This window comes from Choloepus didactylus, chromosome 18, assembly GCF_015220235.1.
Source record: "Choloepus didactylus isolate mChoDid1 chromosome 18, mChoDid1.pri, whole genome shotgun sequence".
NCBI classification, from domain to species: domain Eukaryota; kingdom Metazoa; phylum Chordata; class Mammalia; order Pilosa; family Megalonychidae; genus Choloepus; species Choloepus didactylus.
In genome coordinates this window covers 16,958,524-16,984,551 of record NC_051324.1, presented here as the reverse complement: position 1 = coordinate 16,984,551, position 26,028 = coordinate 16,958,524, and the positions used below count along the sequence as shown (strand labels likewise).

Sequence of the window (26,028 nt, the reverse complement as noted above, 5' to 3'; positions counted from 1 at the left end):
GATTGTAAGCTCTTACAGCAATCAAATCTATTCCTGAATAATAATGGCTATCTCCAATCTCTGAGATGCTGATCCCTTTCTGTATAGCCTTATAGGTCTCTGGAATGTTGGGCATCTGTGTGGCACCTGAAACTCAGAGCTAGAGCTCAGCAGATATGGATGTCAGTATTAGTGCATACAACAACTGTCAAAAAAAAAAAAAAAAAAAAAAGGCTAAAAAGAGCCCGGACTTCAATTAGAGATACGAATGAAGCAGATCTGGTTAAGACTAGGGCAAATCAGGCCAAAGGGTAAAGGTCGAAACTGACTGTTTTAAAACTTCAATTTCCTTGTGGGACCAAGGGAAGAGATGTTTATTTGGTGCAGGATATATATTTTCTAAACAATATATCTTCTTCAGACAGTTTGTTCAAACACCCTAATTACATGGAACTTTGAATACGAAGTGAGATATGGTAGGTTTGTATACACATCCCAAAGTAATTTGGGCAGAGAATAAAAATATATATGCAGGGCCCCCTTGAGGAGCTGGCGGAAAATGCAGAGATGTTGGACTTCCTCACCTGGATTGTTGCTGATGTTCTCACAAACATTGAGGGCTGGTGGTTTGGTGTACTGGGCCCTCTATCTTGGCACTTGCCCTTATGGAACTCGTTACTGCAAAGGAGAGGCTAAAATTGCTTATAATTGGGCCTAAGAGTCTCCCCCTGGGTACCTTTTTGTTGCTCAGATGTGGCCCTCTCTCTCTAGCTAACCCAACTTGGCAGGTGAACTCACTGACCTACCCCCTACATGGGACCTGACTCCCTGGGGTGTAAATGTCCCTGGCAACACAGGATATGACTCCCAAGGATGAATCTGGACCCAAAATCGTAGGATTGAGAACATCTTCTGGACGAAAAGGGTGATGTGAAATGAAACAAAATAAAGTGCCAATGGCTAAGAGATTCCAAATGGAGCCGAGAGATCACTCTGGTGGGCAGTCTGATGCACTATATAGATAACCCTTTTTAGGTTTTAAGGTATTGGAATAGTTAGAAGTAAATACCTGAAACTATCAGACTGCAACCCAGTAGCCTTGATTCTTGAAGACAATTGTATAACAATGTAGCTTACAAGGGATAAGAGTGTGATTGTGAAAGCCTTGTGGCTCACACTCCCTTTATCCAGTGTAAGGATGGATGAGTAGAAAAATGGGGATAAAAACTAAGGGAAAAATAGGGTGTGATGGGGGGATGATTTGGGTGCTTTTTTTTACTTTTATTACTTATTCTGATTCTGATTCTTTCTGGTGTAAGGAAAATGTTCAAAAATAGATTGGAGTGATGGACGCATAACTATATGATTGCACGTGAACAGTTGATTGTATGCCACAGATTGTATGATATGTGAATATATCTCAATAAAACTGAATTTTCAAAAAATGAGTGGTTGCTCCCCTTATGCCAGAGGTGGAGGAAAATGAGAAGAAACCTCAGAATCAGATAATGTGAGACCTTCAATAGGCTCAATACTGACCCACTCTAGGACCTTGGAAAGTCATCAAATTTCATATTTTTCGATTTTTAAAATAGTCATAAGATTTCCTTTCCATCTGTGGAATCATCACAGGAGTAAGATCATAGGGTTAAAGTTTGTTGAAAAATTCCAAAATACCAAACAGGAGAGATAGCCTTAAAGCATTAGGCTGTTTGCCAGCATCTAACTTCCTTCTCCATTCCTGGGGGAATAATTTTTAGGAACCCTGGGTATTAGCTCCCAGGTAAAGACAAACACAAAATAAGCTACTGTGGTAAAGGAGTTAGAAAGTATCTTTTAGGTTCAGGCCAGGTTAGAAGAGACAAAGGAGACATGAAAATAATCAGAGGATAAAAGCTAAGAGAGAGAATCGTGTCAACACTTGTTCAGGAAGAGGTAACAGAATTTTGTATTAAAAAGTGAAAAGTTTGGTTTCACAGGGGGAGTCTGGGAGCTGCAATGTTAGGTTTTAGCCAGTATCAACCTGGGAGGACAGAGTATTTTTTAAAGCAGAGTTTTGGTATAAAAAAATACATATTCAAAATTAGTAGGTTAGCAACTGGAGAAAGATACATCATTTAAAACAGTTTTAGAACTATGCTTCTCCAGAGTCACCGGGGATGAAAAGAGGAAGATGTTGCCAGCAGGTCATGAAGAAACCCTCGTTATTTTAATCAAACAGCTTCACTTTATCTCCTCTGTTTATTATACATCTACATAATACTTCACTTTTACAAAAGATTCAGTGGTGGATTAAAAAGTCTGGAATACTAATCCAATTATCAATATCAGTATATATATTCTATAAAATTATTTAAAAATCCCAAGTGTTAATATCACAGAGAGAAGATGATTTTCCTTTTATGAAAGACTCTTCCAAAGGCTCCCTTCATGTCTCTGTTCCTCAGGCTGTAGATGAAGGGGTTTAGCATGGGGGTCACCACCGTGTACATCATAGCCATGACAGTCTCCTTAACAGTAGAATTATTCGCTGATGGGCATAAATAAAGACCAATTACTGTCCCATAGAACAGTGACACCACGGAGAGGTGGGAACCACAAGTGGAGAAAGCCCTGTGAATACCCCTAGCAGAAGGAACTTTGAGGATGGAAGAGACAATTCGTGCATAGGACATGATGATGAGGAGGAATGGGATGACGAGAATAATTCCCCCCATGATAAATATCACCAACTCATTAACTCGAGTGTCAGAGCAGACCAGCTTCAGCAGAGCAGACATATCACAGAAAAAGTGGGGAATCATGTTGTCAGCACAAAACCACAGCCGGGCCATAAGCAAGGTGTGCAACAAGGCATGGAACGTGGTCAGCACCCAGGACAGCACCACCAGGAGGAGGCATAGCTTGGGGCTCAAGATGGTGGTGTAGTGCAGGGGGAAACAGATGGCCACATACCGGTCATAGGCCATGGCCACAAGGAGGAAGCTCTCCAGGTCTGCAAAAAACAGGAAGAAGTACATTTGGGCCAGGCAGCCTGAGTAGGGAATGGATGGGACTTGGCTCTGCATGTTCTGTAGCAATTTGGGCATGGTCACAGAGGAGAAGCAGAGGTCAGAGAAGGACAAATTGCTGAGAAACAAATACATCGGTGTGTGGAGGTGGGAGTCCAGTCGAATAAGGGCAATGATGAGGAGGTTCCCCAGGATGGTGGTAAGATACATGACTAGGAACATGGCATAGAACAGGTTCTGCTGCTTTGATTCAACAGGCAGGCCCAGAAGGAGGAACTCAGAGATAAATGTTTGATTTCTTCCTGTCATGCTCTGTCTCTAGTACCTTCAGGAAGAAATAATTACAGTCCATTAAAAACCTAAACAAAATAAATAAACATGTATCTATGATACAATGTCTATTAGGTGTTCCGCAATAATACTTGATGTCACCCTCAAATCCATAAAATGAGAAATATACCATATTACTAAATCCTGCCACTTTTCAGAATTTTTTCTTCACTTCTCATTATCATGTAACAATATTGACTCTTTCCCCTCTCTAAAATGCTTGCCTCTTTAGCTTCATGCTGTCCTACTGGTTTTCCTCCTACTTATCTGTACATTCTTTCTCAACAACTGTAATTGGCTTCTCCTCAATACTTTATATGTTGGTTTTGGGGGGCTTTTTCTGAAACACTGCTCTACTAGAATTCTACATATGCATCCCTAAAAAAGCTCATCTATTCCCATGGCACTGATTATCATCTAAATCTGAGTGGACCTCTCTGTCATCTTCAGAATTGTATTACCAATCACTTTCTGATTATCTCCCCATAGACATATCACAGGCATCTTAATCTCAAATATCACGAAATGAAACGTGGTCTCACACTGCCCCCTCCAATCCACTCCTGCAGTCTCCCAAATCTCAGTAAAAGGTATCCAGGTGCTCAGTTCAGAAAACTGAGAGTTTTCTCTTATTACTTCCAGTCTCTCACCTGGAACATCAAATTTATCATCAAATCCTACAGCTTCTGTCTGCCACTTGATTCTTATTCTAATTATCCATTCCTTACACCAACTGCCTCTATATCCTTGGCACCATATCTTGCGTAGACTACTGAGACATCTCCTTGCTTCCAGGCTCACTCTCCTTCTTACCCTTCATTCACACTGTGGCATTCTAAGACAAAAATATGATCATTTATCTCTTGCTTTAAATCTAGTGGATTCTCTGTTCTTAAGTCTTTTCATGGACAATAAAAGATAATTCCCAACCTGACCCTTATATATCTCCACAGCCTCATCTGGCCCTAAAATGACACTACATTCCACTCTCCAGGAATGCTGGTCTTAAAATTAATAATTTTTTGCTTATTGTAGCCTTTTGTATTTGCTGTTCCTCCTGCCAGCACCTTCTCTCTGCTCCCTCTTCACTTGGCTTACCCTTACTCATCTTTCAGGCATAATCTTACATGTCACTTACTAAGCAAACATTCTTTGTTCCCCAGACTAGGTTGTACTTATCCCCATAGGACTCAATGCAGTGGGGTTCTTGTTTATAGCAGTCTTCTGGCCTACCAGATTGTACACTCCATGCAGGAAATGCCATGCCTGCCTTCTTGATTATGCAGCACCAGTACCTGGCAGTGCCCAGCATGTAGCCAACATTTCATCAATATTTACTGGCTGTTCTTCAGACTGAGAATTGCATTCTTCCAATTTTAAAGACAGTAAATACTCTAAGTTAAATAACTACTACTACTAAATCCTCTCAGAACAGGGACTCATCTTTAACCACTTAAAAGTTTTTGACACCTTATTACAGAATTTCAGGGTTTAACTTTAGATGCATGGAAATATTAGACTAGCTCAACCACACTACTCTTTAGCTAAAACAGACAACCCAGTATATACACTCATGCTCTCACTGTTCCTTGTGCTGATACCCACATGATTCAGTGATATAGGTGTGAAAAAAATAAATCTTACAGAGAATCTTAGCAATATGTAAAAGAAAAAATAAAGATAATTTCTACCCCTGAGACTTAGCTCCAACTCTTCCAGATACCCATACCCCAGTGTGCCTCGGAACTGACTAAGAAAACTTAGTAGAAACATTAAGGGTCATGGGAAGTTCCTTCCCTGAAGAAACATAACTGAGTCCAACCACTGGATTTTTATCCTTCTGATGCTGTTTAGCCGATCAACATTAATAGTTTTTTACACTTGGACATAATGTGTTGACATTGCAGTGGAAAAAGCATAAAGTGAGGTTTCATACTTCATGAAACTTAAAATATATTTGATTAAAGTTCTCAGAACTTTGCTTTTCTGGAAAACAGATGGGATACATCTCTTTTGTCAAGAGTCTCATTAGGAATCACAAACTAGAAAGACCTCATCTGTGGTGAATGCTGTCACTGACATATGAGCTTCAGCTACTCCATTACCTATGTCTCTCATCTTCTTTACCAGGTAAATCACTTGGACTGCATGTAAGAATAACCTAGGTCAGTGCCTCTAAAAATTTAATTTACATACAAACCACCAGAGGATCCTGTTAAATGCTGATTTTGATTCAATAGGTCTTGTGTGGGCTTAAAACACTACATTTTACAAAGCTCGCTGGTGATGCCAACCCTTCTTCCTACGGACACTTTGAGTAGTAAGGATTATAATACTTTTTTAAAACTACAGATTACTGGGCCCCTCCCAGCAAATTTTATCAGAATTTATATGCAAAGATTTTTTAAAGCTCCCTTAGTAATTTGAATATAAATTCAAGGTTAAGAACCACCATATTAAATGCCTACCTCACAGAGCTGTCTTTATGTTGAAATGATAACAATCTTATGAGAGCATATTGCAAAATAAGTGATATTAATGAAGGCTATGATTAACAAAGAGATTGTAATGGTGAATATTAATCAAAATATTTCTAGAATGTGGGGAAGTCTTGGAAGGCAGACAGTTAGAAAAGAGAAGGATTATACTACCTCAAAAACTATCTTGCAGAGCATCACACAAGAAATTAAGACCCTCAGGTTGGAAGGACTCTAAAAGGACCAGCTCATTCACCCTCCTACCCAACTTACCCACTGTGTCTCAGGGTAACTCAAGACCCTCACTGACCCCGACTCAAGATCCTGCTCCCCTTTATTTACTACTAGCATGTAGAGTAACAGCCTACATCATAGTCACCTGTGTATGAACCATCCCTCTCACATCTCCCATTCTAAAATTTTCCTGGGCCTAAGGGACCATGGATCCCAGAGGAATCTAGATCCTGAAGGAACTCATTAAAGACAAAGTAATTACAGGATGTCTTTAGGACGTATTCTCTGGGAGGTCTGGATCAGTGACTGATCACACACCTGACTATTCTTTGAGGCAAGTTTGGGTGTGGAAAAGTTCATGTATGGATGTTTAAGGACTGCCTATTTGGGGAATAGATATAGTCCTGTGTGGATGAAGCCTACAACTTTGAAGGCAGAGGAAAATGGCTGGAGAAGCCATAATTTAAGCAGGGACCAGACTGTAGAGGTCTTAAAATATCTTAGGAGTATAGGCTTTATCATCTGGGTAACAAGAAGCCATCAGTGGTAATTTAGCTGAGTACCACCATGCAAATATGCTTGTTTGGCAAAGGCTCCCATTGTGGCATGATTTCTCACTAAAATTCAACTCCCCCAGGGGAGAGAGAAGCCTGCAGTTAACAAGGATCACCTTTCTGTGACCCAACCGTATGCAAATAAAGGGTAGGAATAGGAGAAAAGATAAATTCTCTCAGATTATGTTCAATTCTTCCTCAAGCCAAGATAGAAAAAGAAACTCAGGGTCTTATCCCATTGAGTTACCTCTAGTTCCTTACCTCTCTGGGAAAATCTGAATGGGACCCGTCCACCAGCATTATACCTACATTCTCCATATATGTCAGATTGCCTCCTAGTGCTCACAGATGTTCCTGATCCTGCACTTGATAAGGCCATAGTTGACTTTATAATGCCTTCTTCCACTACTCATTCCATGCTCCCTTGGTCATCACTTCAACTGGATGGGATTCCTTACACTCAACCTTCACTCCTTGGGAGTCTGAATCCTTGGTGTCTTCCATTAACTTTCACTATTTATATGGAATTATCAAGTGGCAACCCAAAGAATCATCTGGATATCAGGCATGGTCCTCCCTTTCCCCATTTCTTACAGAAACCCAATTTTTCCTTAAGCAGGGCGGAATTAACCAGGCAGTATGGCAGCCACCCTCCCTCCCCCCAAATTTTCTTTTCGCCTGTGGTTCAGTGACATCAAGAACCCAAATGGCCAGGTGTCAGGCAACTTCCAATTCAACGGAACCACTGAAGCATTACTGATAGAAGTATTTCCTCATTTGGGAAATATATCAGACACTTCTTGCGTACCACTTCAAATTACCTCAGTCATCATCTCTTACCCAGTCACAGGTGATGTAATCTGCACAGCTTCAACCAGCTTCATATAGATGCATCCTTATAGTATCACCTCAGGCCTGTTCCACTTTCTTCTTGTGTCCTGCTCTCAGGTTTCTCTGACTCCATGGTATGGAATATCATGTGAAACCTGCTCAGCACTCATACATACACAACATGAAAATATAGAGCATGATCCAACCCTTAAACAACATATGATGAGAGCTGATGGATATACGCTTTCCCCTATTTTCACTAAAGTGGATGGTCCTGTGATGCATTTCATCAGCCCTAATATCAGTTCTCCTTTTTTTCTTATTTTACACTCTTCCATCCCTCATTCCTCTTTATAACATTCTCAAATAAACTACTTGTAAATAAGACTTTGTCCCAGGCTCTGCTTTCTGGGTAACCCAGGCTACGCTAGAACATATGATCTCCAAACCAGCAGAGCCCAAAATTGTGGGGATGGGAAGCAAAATTTCTGTGAGTGCATTATTTGGTGTAATAATGAGAGGAGTCCATTCCCAGACTTATGATGGCTATGGGAGAATCAGCACCATATATCGGTTGCTGGTTCAAAACACCTTGCGGTGGGGGGGGGGGGGGGCGGTACGCAGCAGAGCTCCGTGTCTGGGCCTGGAGAACAGCAGGGGGTGGCAGAGGCGACAAGCAGTGCAGGAGCAGTGCCCAGACACAGTGCGGGACACGGGCGCCAGGAAGGGGGAAGAGTGTAAAGGTTCCTAAGAAAAATCCTTATAGTTAACAGCAGAGGCTTCAGAGTGTAACCTATACTCGGACCTAGAAATTATTTCAAATGGTGACTGATAGTCTCAAGATGAACTGTCAGTCCTAAGGCACTCCCATTTATAGTAGAAGCTCAGCTGATCCACTAGGACAAGTTACGCGAGAAGGCAGAAGATAGTATCATGCCATTCATCGAGCTGTGAATTCTACCTGGGAAACTCCTCCCAAAAGCAAGCTTGCTGCAGGCAAGGAATAAAAGCCAGAACCACACATAAGTTCAGAGAAATCTGTTTCCACTGTGGAAGAGCAAGAGAACGAGTCTCCACTGGCTACATCTAGTGAGACAGAACAACCAAAGGGGAATCTGAGAATGAAGAGAAGGAAGAAAACAAGTCTGCTGAGGAAACAGAAGGGATGAGAAAGATCAGCCTAAAGAAAAGGAGAAGAAAGTGAAAAAAAAAAAAGCAGTACCTTCCTGGGCTACCCTTTCTGCCAGCAGCTAGCCAGGGCCCAGAAACAAATACCGATAGATGGCTTCCTCCCCACATCCCAAGATGGATGCAATCTTAACTGAGGCCATTAAGGCATGCTTCCAGAAAAGTGGTGCATCAGTGGTTGCTATTCAAAAAATATATCTTCTATAAGTACCCTTCTCTAGAGCTGGAGAGAAGTGGCTATCTCCTTAAACAAGCACAGAAAAGAGAATTAAATAGAGGAGTCACCACATAGATAAAAGGAAAAGGTGCTTCTGGGAGTTTTGTGGTGGTCCAAATATCAAGTCAAACATCTCAAAAATCCAGAAACAAAAAGAAGAGGAGCTCAGAAGTGGATCCAGACCCTCAAGTAAAATTGGAGGATATCCTCCCTTTACTCGCCTTTGTGAACTTAAAAAAGCTTCCTACAGTCTCATCAGGAAATATGTGTCTCAGTATTAACCTAAACTTAGGTGGACATCAGGCCTCAGTTGTTGAAAAATGCTCTGCAGAGAGCTGTAGAGAGAGAACAGGTAGGACAAATAACAGTCAAAGGTGCTTCAGGGACTTTCCAGCTGAAGAAATCAGGGGAGAAACCCGTACTTGGTGGAAGCCTGATGGAATATGTACTCGTCTGCCACTGCTCCCATGAATGAGCCGAAGACCTGCACCACTACTGCTCTGAAGAAGTATGTCCTGGAGAACCACCAAGGAACCAATTCTAACTATCAAATGCATCTGTTAGGAAGAAAACCCTGCAGAAATGCAAAAAGAATAGGTGGGTGGAACATACCTCTGATTCAGTGGCACCTTCCAGCTCTGTTTTCCTTATTACCCCAGCCGAGGAGTTCTATTCCCAAAGAAAGAGCCAGATGATTCTAAAGATGAGGATGAAGATGAAGACAACTCATCAGAAGAAGACGACTTTGAGGATGAAGAGCTACTACCTCAGAGAAGGCAGCAGAAGAAAATCCCAGTCAACTCCCAATGGAAGGCTGCATCCATGAAGCAGACAGGGTCCAAGCCCATACCTAAAGTGCCCACTGCCCAGCAGAAGAAAGCTAGGCCCCTGCTCAAGAAAGCCCCTCCCAAGGCCAAAACTCCTGCCAAAAAAAGTCAAACCCACACCCCCAGTCATCAAGAAATCTAGTGGTGGCTCTTCAAAGAAGTCTACAGCCAGTGTGAGAAAGGAAGCAAAATTACCTGGCAAAGGCAAATCCACCATGAAGAAGTCTTTCAAAGCAAAATAGTAAATTTTATAGGAAAAGAGGGTATCATCATGAAATTCAAAATCTTTTTTTCTAAGATCAGTGTGCATTTGTTTGAGTTTTGATGCTTTTGAAATTACATTTTTTTTTCCTCCCCAATGAACATTGTGAGGAGGGAATATAAACAAACCAACTTAGGCATTTGTTAGCTTTAGCCACTTTTCTTAGTGACTGCCCCTTCCCTAAGTCATTTTAATTTTCACAATAGTCCTGGACTTTCCTAAACTACGTAATCTATTGCTTGTCCTTTTTTCCCCACATCCACCAACCCCCCCATCCCCTTTCTTTTTTTATGGTCAGCTTTGGCTTTTTTGTTCCTTCCAGTTTTATCTAAATAGTTGCAAAGATTTTTATATTTGTGGGAAACATCTAGAATAGGATGCTGGTCAGGTGCTGAAAGTTCAAAAGGAGGCAGTACAGCACTAGCTGAATTGTAAAGCCTCGTGCCTGGAGACTTCAGTTGTAACTGTAACAATGAATCTTATTTCTAAAACTACTCCAGTAACCCTTTCTCTCCAACTACAGACACAGATGTCTTCTTAGCTTTGGGAATAGGCCAAAAATATTTTGATCTTACTAGATTCTGAAGATACACAATGCCCCAGTAATCAGTTTCCAGGTATTTTTCACTGACTCAGGGCCTTGTAGCCCTTAACAACAAGCACAAATTCTCTCCACCACTTGGTTTTTGACTGAAGGAAAGTATGGGAATATATTGAATTTGTGATTTCTGGTGTCACCCATGTTACCAAAAACCGAAACATAAAATCTTCTTGATGAAATTTTTAAATATATTTTTAAATATTTGGAGCATGAGTTGTCACTTCTATTTGCCTTTTTATAAGGAAAGTTGGAGAGTTACATCATTGCTAATGTAGAGATGTTAAGTGGAAAAACATACAACTTGCTAAAATAAATCAAATTCCAGATTCATCTGTGAGTTTTTTCCCTCCTTTCTTTCCACAGCACTTTTGATATCAATAAGTGGCTTCCTTTTTTGGGATATTAAAAAAAGAAAAAAAGCAAATGAAGCCCAACTACCTACCCTTTACTTGTATTTGTTTTGGTATTGTGAAGTTGTATTAAATAGTACTAGCTTTCTACTTAAGAAATATTGATTTCTGCAGCACTTGACATTTTAAATGTCTTAAGCTTTTTGGTGTATATCTTCTGGCCCTTTGAGTACTGCCGGAGGCTAAAAATGTTTGTTTCATATTCATTCCACTTGCATTGTCTTCTGGGATCCCTTCTGCAGCTAAACTATGGCTGGGAAATGGTCTTGAGAAAATTGGCTTGAATTAGATCCATAATCATGTGTGATCCCAACGTGAGTTCACTGGAATTTGTGTTGCATGTAAGGCAATCTTTCCTACTGTAAATCTTCCTTTTATGTGTAAATATGTTTTGAAAAATATGAATAAACATGAAATTTTAAAAGCTACTGACCTTTAGCTTATATTTTTAAAAAAACATATATTGTATTTTGTAGGCAAGCATACAAAGATTTCTGGATGTGGTCTCCCAACTGGTGCCACAGCTGAACCTGGCAGGCATAACTATACAGCTTGAAAAGAACTTGATATCATCCTCTATATCCTCCTCCTTTCATGTATCTTCCTGGAGATTCTTCCAACTTTTCTGCTTTTAAATCTACAGAATATCATCCCCATCCAGCAAGGACTTGCAGAGGCTTGCTTTATAGGTTGGTAAGAAAGAGATTTAAAGATGAGGGCAGAGAAAGGATGAGAGGAAAGGCCAGAGGGTAGATATGTTCATACGGATAGGCTTGAGAAGAGAGAGAATTAAATAGAAAAAATTCATATATTTAGAAATTTGACACTCTTTCCTTCAAATGGTGGCGCCTATTCCTCTCCCCATAAATGTGTACCAGGCTTAGTGACTCCCTTCTAGCAAACAGAATGGGGTGGAAGTAATGCTATGTGACTTCCAAGACTAGGTCATAAAAAGGATAGCTTCCACCTGGTTAAGTCACTATTAGATCCTTCACTCTGGGGGAAATCAGCTGCCATGTCATGACATTAAAGCATCCCTATAAAGATCCTCACATGGGAAGAAACTGAGGCCTCCTGCCAAAAGCCAGCACCAACTTGTCAGCCATGTGAGTGAGCCACCTGAGAAGTAGATTCTCCTAAGAGACCCCAAGCCACAGCTGCCCAACCAAGCCACTCCTGACATCCTGACCCTCTGTCACTGTGAGAGATAATAAATGTTTTAAGCCACTAAATTTGGGGGTGATTGGTTATGCAACAATAGGTAACTAATGTGTCTAAGGCTTTATAATATCAAGATGATTCTCCATTGTTCTTCTTTTATGGAGTATTCCTGATTATTCTCATTTATCTTATATAATCCTTAGTATCAGCTTGGCTAATTATATACATTCAGAGACACAGAGATTACATAATTCCAAATTAATTTGAGTTACAAATTAATTTGAGGAAATTCAACAACATCTTTGTATTGAGTTGTCCTATCCGAGAAAATGATATGTCTTTCCATTTGTCCAATTCTTCTTTTGTATCCTTTAATAGTATTTTAAAGTTTCATTCATATACTCTCCATCATTATTGTTTAGTCTTGATTAGTCTTGGATATTTTTTCTTCATTTTTTTTCTATTTTAAATCATGTCTTTACCCATTTTATACTCTAATGGTTGTGGACCATATATATAACATCTACTGGTGATTTCTGCTTATTAAATTTTCTGTTCCACTGCCTTATCACATTATCTCATTTTTGCAGTAGTTTCTTTATTTCTTTAACATGGATAATATTACCATGTTGATGATATTCTTGGTTGATTCTCTCAGATTTTCCATATATACAATTATATCATCTGCAAATAGTAATGATTATTATACCTTGAATTTTTCTATTTTGTCTAATGTGTTCTCTGGGTCAAAGAATATAAATTCCATAATAAACTCAGAAATTTTTGTTGCTTTGTTACCTGCTTTGTCTCTGGTACTTGAAAGAGTGCTTGGCATACAGTGGATGCTCATTAAACGAATTGCATAGATGAGCAGCTCCAGTACAATGTTTAAAACTAGCACTGACAGTGGACGCACTTGTCTTGTTCTGACTTGAGTAGGAATGCCTGTGGTATTTCCCCATTAAGCCTGATGCTGTCCTTTGGACTAACTCAGATGTATTATTATTATCCATGTCAAAGAATTATCTATCTATTCCCAATAAATTGAATGTTTTTATCTGTAATGATTGTTGAATTTTAACAAATACATCATTTTTATAAAACAAAATTATTCTCCAAAAACTCTTTCCACATTTAAAAGAATTTAAATATTTTAATTCAACAGGTGAAATACAAACAGTAAATATAAAACCATAGAAACAGTAATTCAAACAATAACAGAGGAAAATGCTTCAAATTCAACTATTTAAAGTTAGTTCATTATTTTTTAAACTTCATTCATAACATTAGTATAATACCTCATCTCATCATCCGCAATTTTAACAAATGTCTGGAAAGTTTTTTGTTCAGAAACAGATGCCGGCCTGACAGAAACACATTTGAAAATGTTATTTTTCTGGTCATAGTTTCCCACACACCTATGAACTCGCCCTCTAATCAGTCTTGGAAGTTCACGGTCCTGTTTATCAAAAAATGAATATCAAAAAAGTATTACTTCATTTGAATTTCAATTTTTTTAAAACTAATAATATTATCAATTAGATGTGAATTATCCCAAAATGTTGTAATTCCTTCACTGAGCAGGGCCCCTCTGCTGACAAGATCATGATAGCTGGGCATATATGAGAGTCCTGACACTTGGGTAGAACTTACTACAAGACAGCTACTGCTGCTTCTTAAAAGACTGAGTAATTTCCAATGTAATGGCACATGAATTATCCACTCTTTAATCAGACTGCCCAAGTTTCATTTCCAGTAGATAAAACTACTACAGACCAACTTTTCAGCTGAAAACAACTAGACTAGTTGGATTAAATATTTTATTAAAAATTCCTTGTAGGCATCAGAGAGATACCAAGGCAGTGAGTTATTAGAGAGCCTTGATCTGGGAGAGGATGGGAATATAAAATGGGGCCTCTCCCTGAGGTATCTGCCAATTACAAGCAAGGCACTTGTGAGTCTAAGAAGCTGAGCAGAGCTATTGATAGATGAATGGGACTGGGAAAACAAAAAAAAGGAATCTGAGGCCTCAAAGGAAATAGTCCTCTAGCCCACCCTACCCCAACCCCCCTCACCAGGACCTAAAGGGGTTATGACATAAAGAAAATGATAAACAGAAAAAGACCAGTCAACACCAAATCCCAATCTTGGGATTGCTTTCATTAAAAGGTCATAAAAATCACTAGCTATAAAAAAATTGATAAAATGACTACACTAAAATGAACTTTTGTTTATCAAAAGACACCACTGAGTAGGAAAAGGTAAACCATGGAGTATGAGAAAATATTTGCAATACACATAATGGACAAAGAGCTTGTATCCAGAACAGTGTTTTTTAAACTCCTATAAATCACTAAGAAAAAGACAAATAACTCAATAGAAAAATGAACAAGAAACTTGAACAGACTTTACAAAAGAAGATAACTAAATGACTAGTAGACATATGAAGAGGTGCTCAACCTCATTAGTCATCAGGGAATTGTAGAGAAATGAGAAACCACTAACTGAATGGCTAATTCAGTTTGGTTTTATCTCAGAGTGGCTAAAGTAAAAAAGACTAACAATAACAAGTGTTGACATGAATGTGGAGAAACTACAACTCTCCTATGCTGCTTATGAGCATATGAACTGGTACAATCCTTTGGAAAATTATTTGGCAATAACTAATACATTAGAACATATGAATGCACCATGACCCAGCAATTTTACTTTATGCAACAGAAAAGTCTACAAGTGAACAATAAGAGACATATACAAGAACGTTCATAAAGCATTGTGCATAATAGCAAAAAATATGAAAAACAACCCAAATGCCCATCTACAGTAGAAAGGAAAACTAAATTGTGGTATATTCAGTCAGCAAAATACTATCATACTATCCATCATATTACCATGTAATGTAAACTCTTTTAAAGAAAGAGCAATTTACCACTTATATTCTGCTTTGAATTGCTTTTCCTGGCACATAGTAGACTTTCAGTATTAGTTAAGCAAATAAAAAACTTTAACACCCAAACTAAAATCAAACAAAATGTTGAGCGTGCAACTAAATTGTTAAGAGAATTTCTATTGCAATGGAATTACAACCTGTATTTGTATGTTTTGTTGGCATAGGCTCTGCAAAGAATAATGAAACAAGTACTCACAATTTCATAAAATACACAAGACAGAGTATTTTTCCCATCTCTCATAAGAAACATCTTTGAAGAATATGGGCCAGGTGAAACCGCCGAATCAAGAACAGCTAAGCAACATTGAAACAGGAAGGAAGAAAATTATCAATGCTGGTAAAATGGAAGAAGTTAATATTTAAAATAACTTTTCCCACAACCATCTCTCATAGTTCTATTTATACAGTAATAAAGAAGACATTTTGTAAGAAAAAACTACTTCTGAAACTTTTATACCAAGGAAAAAATTTCTGGCTCTCTGCAACTTAGGAAAAGGTTATAATGCCAAAGTTCATACAACTAAAATAGTTGGCCATCTGAAGCATTTCCCTTAGAATGTATTCTATGGAGTGGTTAAATTCTCAGACCAGTCTATTACATTGTAACAATAAAGTATACATTTAAAACAAATGAGTGTCATGGTTTAATGAAAAGAAACATTGAATTAATTAGAATCAAAAGTCATACATTTGAGTCCCAGATCTTCAACTTACTAATATTTTGAGACTTTGAGCAAATTGTTTAACCTCTTTTAAATTTTTCTTCATCTATAAAATACAAATAGTAATTTATCAAATGAGAGCATTTATCCATCCATTTAAAAACCATTTATTGAGTCTGTTGGAGGATATTTGTTATTTTGAGGCCAGCCTCGATTTCCCCTCCCAGATTTTCCTTTCGGAAACCCATTCTAGGGACAGGAAATCTAAGGGTAACCCTTGGCTTAAGCCAATCAACATATTCCATTCCCCAGCTTACAGATCAGTTTCAGTGACAAACATTGTGCCCAGTCAGAATGATATGAAACACAAGATATTTATCTAAGAATATGACAATGCAGATTAAGGATGTACGGTCTAGACAAATTTGATAATCATTTTGCTACCATAAGAGGAAAGCCAAAAGCTGCTAGAGGCCACAGTGTGGAGCTTTAGGATAAAGTCAACACTGTGGCAGGACAGAAAGATGGAGAGAAGCCATTGTGCTATCTCTTGAGCAGCTAGATCAAGCCTTGCCTGAAGTCAGTAACCTAGCAAATTTTCAGTTCTGTAAATAATTCCTTGCTATTAAACAGCAAAAGTTGTCGGTTTTGTTTGTATTGTCACTTGAAACTGAAAGGAACTTCCTACACGCCAACACTGTGCTAGGCACTAATGTTGAATAAAATGAAGTCTCTACCTTTGATAAGACTAGAGTCTAGTCTGAGAACTTGGGGTTATTATACACTATGGTAGATAACTATCACATATGCTAGGAACATCTACTGCTGTTTATGTCAGGTACTGTGATATTTTGAAGAAAATTCTCAGATGGTGGGTTAGAAGAGACAGAGAAAAATTCTCCTCCATGAAAAACACTATATAAAAGACAGAAAGTGCTCCAGAATAGTGGTTCCAAGGTTTCACCAGCTGGGCAGGGATTTCTACACCCATAGTGACTGTGTACTTCAAAAAACTGAGAGACTGTGTTCAGAGACATGTGAGTGTTCAGTCCAGAAAGCTGCTGGGGAGTCGCAGTCGAGTGCAGTGGGGAGAAACCAAGAGATTACATCCAGTGACGTGTGAGTGTTTGGTCCAGAAAGCCACTGGGGAAACAGCAGCCAGAGTCGCAGTTGAGCATGGTAGGGAGTACCTTCCACGCTCCAGGCACCCACCTCAGTATCTGTCATGGGTGATAACCCTTCGTACGCCTGCAGCTAAGAGTTCCTGTGCTAGGGATGGGCCGCTGCAGCAGGCGGACTATGAAAGAAATGGGTAGTTTCACGCTCTGAAACACCCCTTCAAAGTGCAGTGGCCGAGAGCTTCCTTAAGGGAATTCAGGATTTGGCTAGCTTGTGACGGTACACACTCCTCCTCTGCAGAAACCTGCAGTGTGCATAGCCTAGGGGCAGGTGTGCCTCACGGAAGTACCAGGAGCCCTACACCAATCCCAGGGACTTGTGGGCCCTTAGCAGAGAGGGACTGTGGGGAATATGAGCTGAAGGGTTAGACACGTTCTGCAGCCCCGAGAATGGCTGAGAGTACTGTGTCTTAGAGCCATCTTCATTCCAAATAGCACAGGGCATGACCCCCAACCACAGGGCTGTCAGTCCCCATTGTACATGGAAAACTGGTACACTGATTGGACTGCCACATAGTTGGGCCCCCACTCAATGCACAGAGGAAGTTGGGGAGAACTGGCTTGAGAGTAAGAGGTGGCTCAGGAGCGCCATCTGCTGGTAGGTCAGGGAAAGTGCACTCTACCAAGCTGTAGCTCTCTCAAATTATACATAATTATTTAAATAAGCCTGCATATCCTAAAATAACCCTATCAAAATAAGTAGATGCCAAGAAGCAACAGAAAATTATAAAACACATGAAGAAACCAGAAGATATGGATAACCCAGATGGCCAAATTTAAAAAACCAGAGGAGACACAGAACTTGGAGCAATTAATCAAAGAAATAATCACAAACACCAATATCATGGCTCAGGATATAGAGGACATCAAGAAGACCCTAGAAGAGCATGAAGAAGAATTTTCAAGAGTAAATAAAAAATAGTGGATCTTATGGAAATAAAAGAAGCTGTTGATCAAATTAAAAAGATTCTTGAGACACATAACACCAGATTTGAAGAAGTAAAGGAACGAATAAGTGAACTCAAAGATAGTGTGGTGTAAATTGAAAGCAAAAAAGAATGAATGGTGAAAAAAATCAAAAAATTTGAAACGGATTTCAGGGACATGATGGACAACATGAAGCACACAAATATAAGAATCATTGGTGTTCCAGTAGGGGAAGAGAAGGGTAAAGATCTAGGAAGAGTATTCAAAAACATTGTTGGGGAAACTTCCCAACCCTTCTAAACAACATAAATACACAAATCATAGATTGCCCAATGAACTCTGAATAGAATAAAGCCACTCCAAGACATTATTCTGATCAGACTGTCAAATGCTGAAGAGAACGAGAAAGTTCTGAAAGCAGCAAGAAGAGAAGCAATTCACCACATGCAAGGGAAACAACATAAGACTAAGTAGTGATTACTCAGCAGCCACCATGAAGGCAAGAAGGCAGTGGTATGACACATTTAAAATTCTGAAAGAGAAAAATTGCCAACCAAGAATTCTTTATCAAGCAAAGCTCTCCTTCAAATTTGAAGGAGAGCTTAAGATTTTCACAGACAAATAAACAAATGCTGAGAGAATTTGCTAACAAGAGACGTGCCCTACAAGAAATACTAAAGGGAGCCCTACCAGCTGAGAAAAAAAGAAAGGAGAGCTCTGGAGAAGGGCACACAACTAAAGAGTTTTAGTAATGGTACATTAAAGGAAATAAAGAGAGAGAGGAAAAAATACATCTGACAAATAAAAACAAAAGGTATGACGGTTTGATTCAAGAACTGCCTTCACAGTACTAACACTGAACTTTAATGGATTAAACTCCCCAATTAAAAGATATAGATTGGCTGACCTGGATGAAAAAATATGAACCATCAATATGTTTCCTACAGGAGACTCCTCTTAGACCCAGAGACACAAAGAAATTGAAAGTGAAAGGATGGAAAAAAAATATTCCATGAAAGCTACAGCCAAAAGAAAGCAGGGGTAGCAATATTAATCTCAGATAAAATAGACTTTAAAAGCAAGGATGTTATAAAAGACAAAGAAGGACACTATATACTAATAAAACGGACAATTCAACAAGAAGAAATAACAATTACAAATGTCTATGTACCCAATCAAGGTGCCCCAAAGTACATGAGACAAACATTGGCAAAACTGAAGGGAGCAATAGATGTTTCCACAATAATTGTGGGAGACTTCAACACATCACTCTCTGCTATAGATAAATCAACCAGACAGAGGACCAATAAGGAAACTGAAAACCTAAACAATCTGATAAATGAATTTGACTCAACAGACATATAGAGAGCATTACATCCCAAATCACCAGGATACACATTCTTCTCTAGTGCTCATGATCATATTCTGGGGCATAAAAGAAGCTTCAATATATTTTAAAATATTGAAATGATTCAAAGCACATTCTCTGATCACAATGGAACACAACTAGAAGTCAATAACCATTAAAGATCTAAAAAATTCACAAATATCTGGAGATTAAACAATCAGTGGCTTGTTTAATAGGAAGAGAAATTGCTAAATATAGACAAATGAAGATGAAAACACAACATATCAAAACTTATGGGATGCACAGGGATGAATCTGGGCTGGCATTGTGGGATTGAGAACATCTTCTTGACCAAAAGGGTGATGCGAACTGAAATGAAATAAAGCTTCAGTGGCTGAGAGATTTTAAAAGGAGTCGAGAGGTCACTCTGCTGGACATTCTTATGCATTATATAGATAACACTTTTTAGATTTTAATGTATTGGAACAGCTAGAAGTAAATACCTGAAACTATCAAACTCCAACCCAGTAGCCTTGACTCTTGAAGATGATTGTATAACAATATAGATTACAAGGGGTGACAGTGTGATTGTGAAAACCTTGTGGATTGCACTCCCTTTATCCAGTGCATGGATGGATGAGTAAAAAACTGGGGACAAAACCTAAATGAAAAATAGGGTGGGATGGGGGGCATGATTTGGGTGCTATTTTTTATTTTTATTTTTTTTTCTTATTCTGATTCTTCCTGGTATAAGGAAAACATGCAAAAATAGATTGAGGTGGGGCTCGATCTAAGATAGCGGCACAGAGAGGAGTGGAAGCTAAGCAGTCCCCCTGGAACACTAAAAAAAAAACAGAAACAACTAGTAAATAACACGGAATAACTGTGGGGGGACAAACGTGACCATCCCCTCATCATACACCAACCTGAATTGGGAGGAATGCCCGAGATCACAGCATAAAATCTGTAAGTAAAAACTGAGGATCCAAATCGGGAGACCCCTCCCCCCACAGCCTGAGCTGCAAAGCCTCATGGTACCAGAGAGAAGCTCTCTCCCAGCAAGTGAATATAGCTCAGCTGAGCTCCAACTGGGGTTTTAATTAGCGAATGTGAACTGCTCACTATGAGGTACAAATCCCCAACAAGCAGACAGAGGCTTTGGGTGACAACTGACCTTGGAGAGCCAGAGGGTCATCACGGACTAGCTCTGAAGGGGACTCTCTGTTCCTTTTTTGGCTCAGTGGAGAAAGCCTCAGCCATTTTCAGTTCCCAGTTCTGTGACCCAGACAAGGGTATAGCAAAGGCAGAGAGAGACCACTGAAATGCTAATGACCTCTGCATAGGGGGTCTATCTTCTCTAAGAGGAAAAGGGTGGGGCCCAGCTCTACTACCTGCCTTCCATTCAGAACCAAACCCCAGAAGCCTGGGGGAAGAAAACAGCCACACTTTCTTACACCAGTCAAGAATTACAAGGACTAACAGGCGCCACCTTGCTGGGCAGAAAGGCACAGTGACCAGAGGCATCAGAGGGTTGTACCCAATTTTCTAAGACACCACCCTCAGGGAAACTGGATACTGAGTATTTCTTCCTTCTGGGACCTTAGCCCATTCTGGTCCGGAGAGGCCTGATTGGGGTAACCAAGGAAACGATGCCTAGACAACAGAAAACTACAACTTACACCAAGAAAAATGAGGTTATGGCCCGGTCAGAGGAACAAACTTGCACTTCAACTGTGATGCAGGAATTGAAACAACTAATAATAAGTCAATTCAAAAAGTTTAGGGAAGATATGGCGAAAGAGCTGAACCATATAATGAAAACACAGGACATACATAAGGTAGAAACTGAAAGTTCAAAAAACCAACTGGCAGAATCTATGGAAATGAAAGGCACAACACAAGAGATGAAAGACACAATGGAAACATACAACAGCAGATCTCAAAGAGGCAGAATAAAACAGGAACTGGAGAACAAGGCATCTGAAAGCCTACACAGAAAAGAACAGATAGAGAAAAGAACGGAAAAATATGAGCAACGTCTCCGGGAACTTAAACACAAAACGAAAAGCAAGAATTTATGTGTCATTGGTGTCCCAGAAGGAGAAGAGAAGGGAAAAGGGGCAGGAGCAATAATAGAGGAAATAATCAATGAAAATTTCCCATGTCTTACAAAAGACGTAAAATTACAGATCCAAGAAGCGCAGTGTACCCCAAACAGAATAGATCTGAATAGGCCTATGCCAAGACACTTAATAATCAGATTACCAAACACCAAAGTTAAAGAGGGAATCCTGAAAGCAGCAAGAGAGAAGTGATCTATCACATACAAAGGAAGCTTGATAAGGCTATGTGTGGATTTCTCAATAGAAACCATGGGGCAAGAAGGAAGTGGGATGATATATTTAAGATACTGAAAGAGAAAAACCACCAACCAAGAATCCTATATCCAGCAAAACCATCCTTCAGATATGAGGGAAAGCTTAAAATATTCTCTGACAAACAGACAATGACAGAGTTTGTGAACAAGATACCTGCTCTACAGGAAACACTAAAGGAAGCACTGCAAACAGAAAGGAAAAGACAGGAGTGAGAGGTTTGGAAAACAATTTTGGGAGATAGTAGAACAGCAATGTAAGTACACTGAACAAAGATGACTGTGAATATGGTTGAAAGAGGAAGGCTGGGACCATGTGTGACACCAGAACAAAAGACAAATGATAAAGACTGGGACTGTGTAACTCAGGGAAACCTAGGGTGCTCAACAATTGTAATAAAAAGTATGAATACGTTTTTACATGAAGTAGAAAAATGAATATCAACATTGCAAGGTGTTAAAAATAGGATGGGTTGGGGGAAATACAGTCATTGCAATCTAGAGGCTAGAATTAATAGAAACATTGTATTATGCTCCCTCTGATGTAAGAAAGGAAATATACCAAAGCTAAATGTATATTGGGTGGTGCAGAATAGGGGATGGGTGTGGGACTCTTGGCATTGGTGATGTTGTCTGACTCTTTTTTCTACTTTAGGTTAATGTTATCTTTCCTTTTGTCGCTTTCCAGCTATCAATTTGTTTGTTTGTTTGTTTTTCTCTTTCTCTTGCCTTTTTCTTTTGCTTCTCTGCCTTCTTTGACTCTTCCTCCGTCTTTGTGGAAGAAATGTCCTTATATAGAGACTGGCGATGGTGGTCAATACATAAATATGTGACTATGTGGGGAACCAATGATTGTTTACTTAGGACAGAATATATAGTGTTTGAACAAGACCATCTTAAAAGAAATGGGTTGATGATGAAAACTTGAAGGCACTATACTGAGTGAAATAAGACAGATACATAAAGGTAAATATTGCAGGGTCTCACTGATATGAACTAATTACAATATGTAAACTCATAGACATGAAATATAAGTTACCAGGATACAGAATGAGGCTAAAGAATGGGGAGCGGTTGTTTATTATGAGCAGAATGTTCAACTAGGGTGAACTTAAATATTTGGAAATGGACAGGGGTGATGGTAGCACGTAATGAGAATAACTAACAGTGCTAAAAGGTGTGTGAATGTGGTGGAAAGGGTAAGCTCAGAGTCATGCATGTAACCAGAAGAAATGTTGGAGGTTAAAAGATGGAAATGCATAAAACAGTGAATCTTTGGTGGACAGTGTCCATGATTAACTATACAAATATTAGAAATCTCTCTCACGAACTAGAACAAGTGTATGTCACTACAACTAGAGGTTAATAATAAAGAGGCATATAGGGAAAAAATATATACCTATTGCAAATTATATACTATAATTTGTAGTATTTTAACATTCTTTCATCAACAGTAACAACTGTACTATACCAAAACTATGAATCAATAATGGAGGAGGGGGTGTGGTTAGGGGTATGGGAAGATTCCAGTTTCCTTTTTTTTGTCTTTATTTCTTTTCTGGTGTAGTGAAAATGTTCTAAAAATTGAAAAAAAAAAATAATTGTGTTGATGGATGCACAGCTGTATGGCGGTGCCATGGGCAACTGATTGTATACTTTGAATCTTTGGATAGTTGTATGGTATCTGAACAATCTCAGTAAAAAAAAAAAAAATATATATATATATATATAAAATATATTTGGTGATGAATGCACAACTATATGATGGTACTGTGAACAGCTGACTGTACACCATGATGACTGTATGGTATGTGAATATATCTCAATAAAACTGAATTTAAAAAAAATAGATAGGGGTGATGAATGCACAACTATATGATGGTACTATGAACAGTTGACTGTATACCATGTGTTCTAGTCTGCTAATGCTACCAGATGCAAAACACCAGAAATGGACTGGCTTTTATAAAAGGGGGTTTATTTGGTTACACAGTTACAGTCTTAAGGCCATAAAGTGTCCAAGGTAACAAATCAGCAACTGGGTACCTTCACTGGAGGATGGCCAATCATGTCCAGAAAACCTCTGTTAGCTGGGAAGGCACTTGGCTGGCATCTACTCCAAAGTTCTGGTTTCAAAATTGCTTTCTCCCAGGATGTTTCTCCATAGGCTGCAGTTCCTCAAAAATGTCACTCTTAGTTGCACTGGGGTATTTGTCCTCTCTCAGCTTCTCTGGAGCAAGAGTCTGCTTTCAATGGCCATCTTCAAACTGTCTCTCATCTGCAGCTCCTGTGCTTTCTTCAAAGTGTCCCTCTTGGCTGTAGCTCCTCTTCAAATTGTCACTCTCAGCTGCACACTGAGTTCCCTCTGCCCGTCAGCTCATTTACATGGCTCCACTGATCAAGGCCCACCCTGAATGGGTGGGGCCATGCCTTCATGGAAATATCTCATCAGAGTTATCACCTACAGCTGGGTGGGGCACATTTCCATGCAAATCTAATCAGCACCAAAATGTCTGCCCCACAAGACTGCATCAAAGAATATGGCTTTTTCTAGGGGACACACATTCAAACTGGCACACCATGGATGAACTGTATGGTATGTGGATATATCTCAATAAAACTGAATATTAAAAAAAATTATGGGATGCAGCAAAGGCAGTACTGACGGGGAAATTTATAGCTCTAAATGCCTACATTAAAAAGGAAGAAAGAGCTAAATTCAAAGAACTAATGGAACAACTGAAGAAGCTAGAAAATGAACAGCAAACTATTCCTAAACCAAGCAGAAGGAAAGAAATAACAAGGATTAAAGCAGAAATAAATGACATAGAGAACAAAAAACAATAGAGAGAATAAATAACACCAAAAGCTGCTTCTCTGAGACAAACAAGATTGACAAGCCCCTAGCTAGACTGACAAAATCGAAAAGAGAGAAGACTCAAATAAACAAAAAAATAAATGAGAGAGGCAACATTACTGTAGATCCTGAAGAAATTTTAAAAATCATAAGAGGACACTATGAACAACTGTATGCCAACAAACTAGATAATGTAGAGGAAGCGGACGATTTCCTGGAAACACATGAACAACCTAGACTGACCAGAGAAGAAACAGAAGGCCTCAACCAACCAATCACAAGCAAAGGATCCAATCAGTCATCAAAAAGTTTCCCACAAATAAATGCCCAGCATCAGATGGCTTCACAGGAGAATTCCACCAAACTTTACAAAAACAACTGACACCAATCTTACTTAAAATCTTTCAAAACATTGAAGAAAATGGAACACTACCTAACTCATTTTATGAAGCTAACATTACTCTAATAGCAAAACCAGGTAAAGATGCCACAAGACAAGAAAACTACAGGCCAATCTCCCTCATGAATACAGATGCAAAAATTCTCAACAAAATACTTCCAAATCGAATCAAAAGACACATTAAAAAAATCATACACCATGACCAAGTGGGGTTCATTCCAGGCTTGCAAGGATGGTTCAACATAAGAAAATCAATCAGTGTAATACAACACATTAACAAATCAAAAGGGAAAAATCAAATGATCATCTCATTAAATGCTGAAAAAGAATTCAACAAAATCCAGCATCCTTTTTTGATAAAAACACTTCAAAAGGTAGGGATTGAAGGAAACTTCCTCAATATGATAAAGAGTGTATATGAAAAACCTTTGGCCAGCACTGTTCTCAATGGTGAGAGACTGAAAGCCTTCCCTCTAAGATGAGAAATGAGACAAGGATGCCTGCTGTCATCACTGTTACCCAACACTGTGCTAGAAGTGCTAGCCAGAGCAATCCAGTACAACAATGAAATATAAGGCATCCAAATTGGAAATAAAGGAGTAAAACTTTCATTATTTGCAGACAATATGCTCTTATATCTGGAAAACCCTGAGAAATCAACGACACACCTACTTGAGCTAATAAACAAATTTAGCAAAGTAGCGGGATACAAAATTAATGCACACAAGTCAGTAATGTTCCTGTACACTAGAAACGACCTAACTGAAGAGACACTCAAGAAAAAGATACCATTCTCAATAGCAGCTAATAAAATCATGTACCTAGGAATAAACTTAACCAAAGATGTAAAATACCTATATGTAGAAAACTACATAACTTTACTAAAAGAAATAGAAGGGGACCTAAAAAGATGGAAAAATACTCCTTGTTCATGGATAGGAAGGCTACATGTCATTAAGATGTCAATTCTACCCAAACTCATCTACAGATTCGATGCAATTCCTATCAAAATTCCAACAAACTACTTTGCAGACTTGGAAAAGCTAGTTATCAAATTTATATGGAAGGTGAAGATGCCTCAAATTGCTTAAAACATTCTAAAAAAGAAAAACGAAGTGGGAGGACTTACTTTCCCTGACTCTGAAGCTTATTATAAAGCCACAGTAGTCAAAACAGCATGGTACTGGCACAAAGACAGACATACTAATGGGTGGAATTTAATTGAGAATTCGGAGATAGACACCCAGATC

General features: G+C 39.0%; 2 protein-coding genes and 1 pseudogene across 3 annotated transcripts in view; 1 reads left to right on the top strand and 2 right to left on the bottom strand.

Annotated features, from left to right (window-relative positions):
- Positions 1 to 2,354: 2,354 nt before the first annotated feature.
- LOC119513547 (olfactory receptor-like protein DTMT) lies at positions 2,355 to 13,216 on the bottom strand. 2 transcript variants are annotated; one of them, XM_037808860.1, is made up of 2 exons: positions 13,206 to 13,216; positions 2,355 to 3,288 (listed from the first exon to the last, which is right to left on the bottom strand). In XM_037808860.1, exons 1-2 carry the CDS (start codon positions 13,214 to 13,216, stop codon positions 2,355 to 2,357), a joined length of 945 nt encoding a protein of 314 aa, XP_037664788.1. The 2 variants fall into 2 exon arrangements, with proteins under 2 accessions (XP_037664788.1, XP_037664787.1); XM_037808859.1 differs by lacking the exon at positions 13,206 to 13,216 and having other exon boundaries at positions 2,355 to 3,299.
- LOC119513744 lies at positions 7,225 to 9,890 on the top strand (annotated as a pseudogene).
- A 133-nt stretch (positions 13,217 to 13,349) lies between the features above and the next one.
- SPATA22 (spermatogenesis associated 22) overlaps positions 13,350 to 26,028 on the bottom strand; it is a 38,669-nt gene continuing 25,990 nt past the window's right edge. Inside the window, exons 7-8 of the mRNA XM_037809656.1 lie at positions 15,229 to 15,326; positions 13,350 to 13,541 (exon numbers count right to left, since the gene is read on the bottom strand). Of these exons, the coding sequence (XP_037665584.1) occupies positions 13,350 to 13,541; positions 15,229 to 15,326 (290 nt within the window). The remainder of the gene's footprint in view (positions 13,542 to 15,228; positions 15,327 to 26,028) is intronic.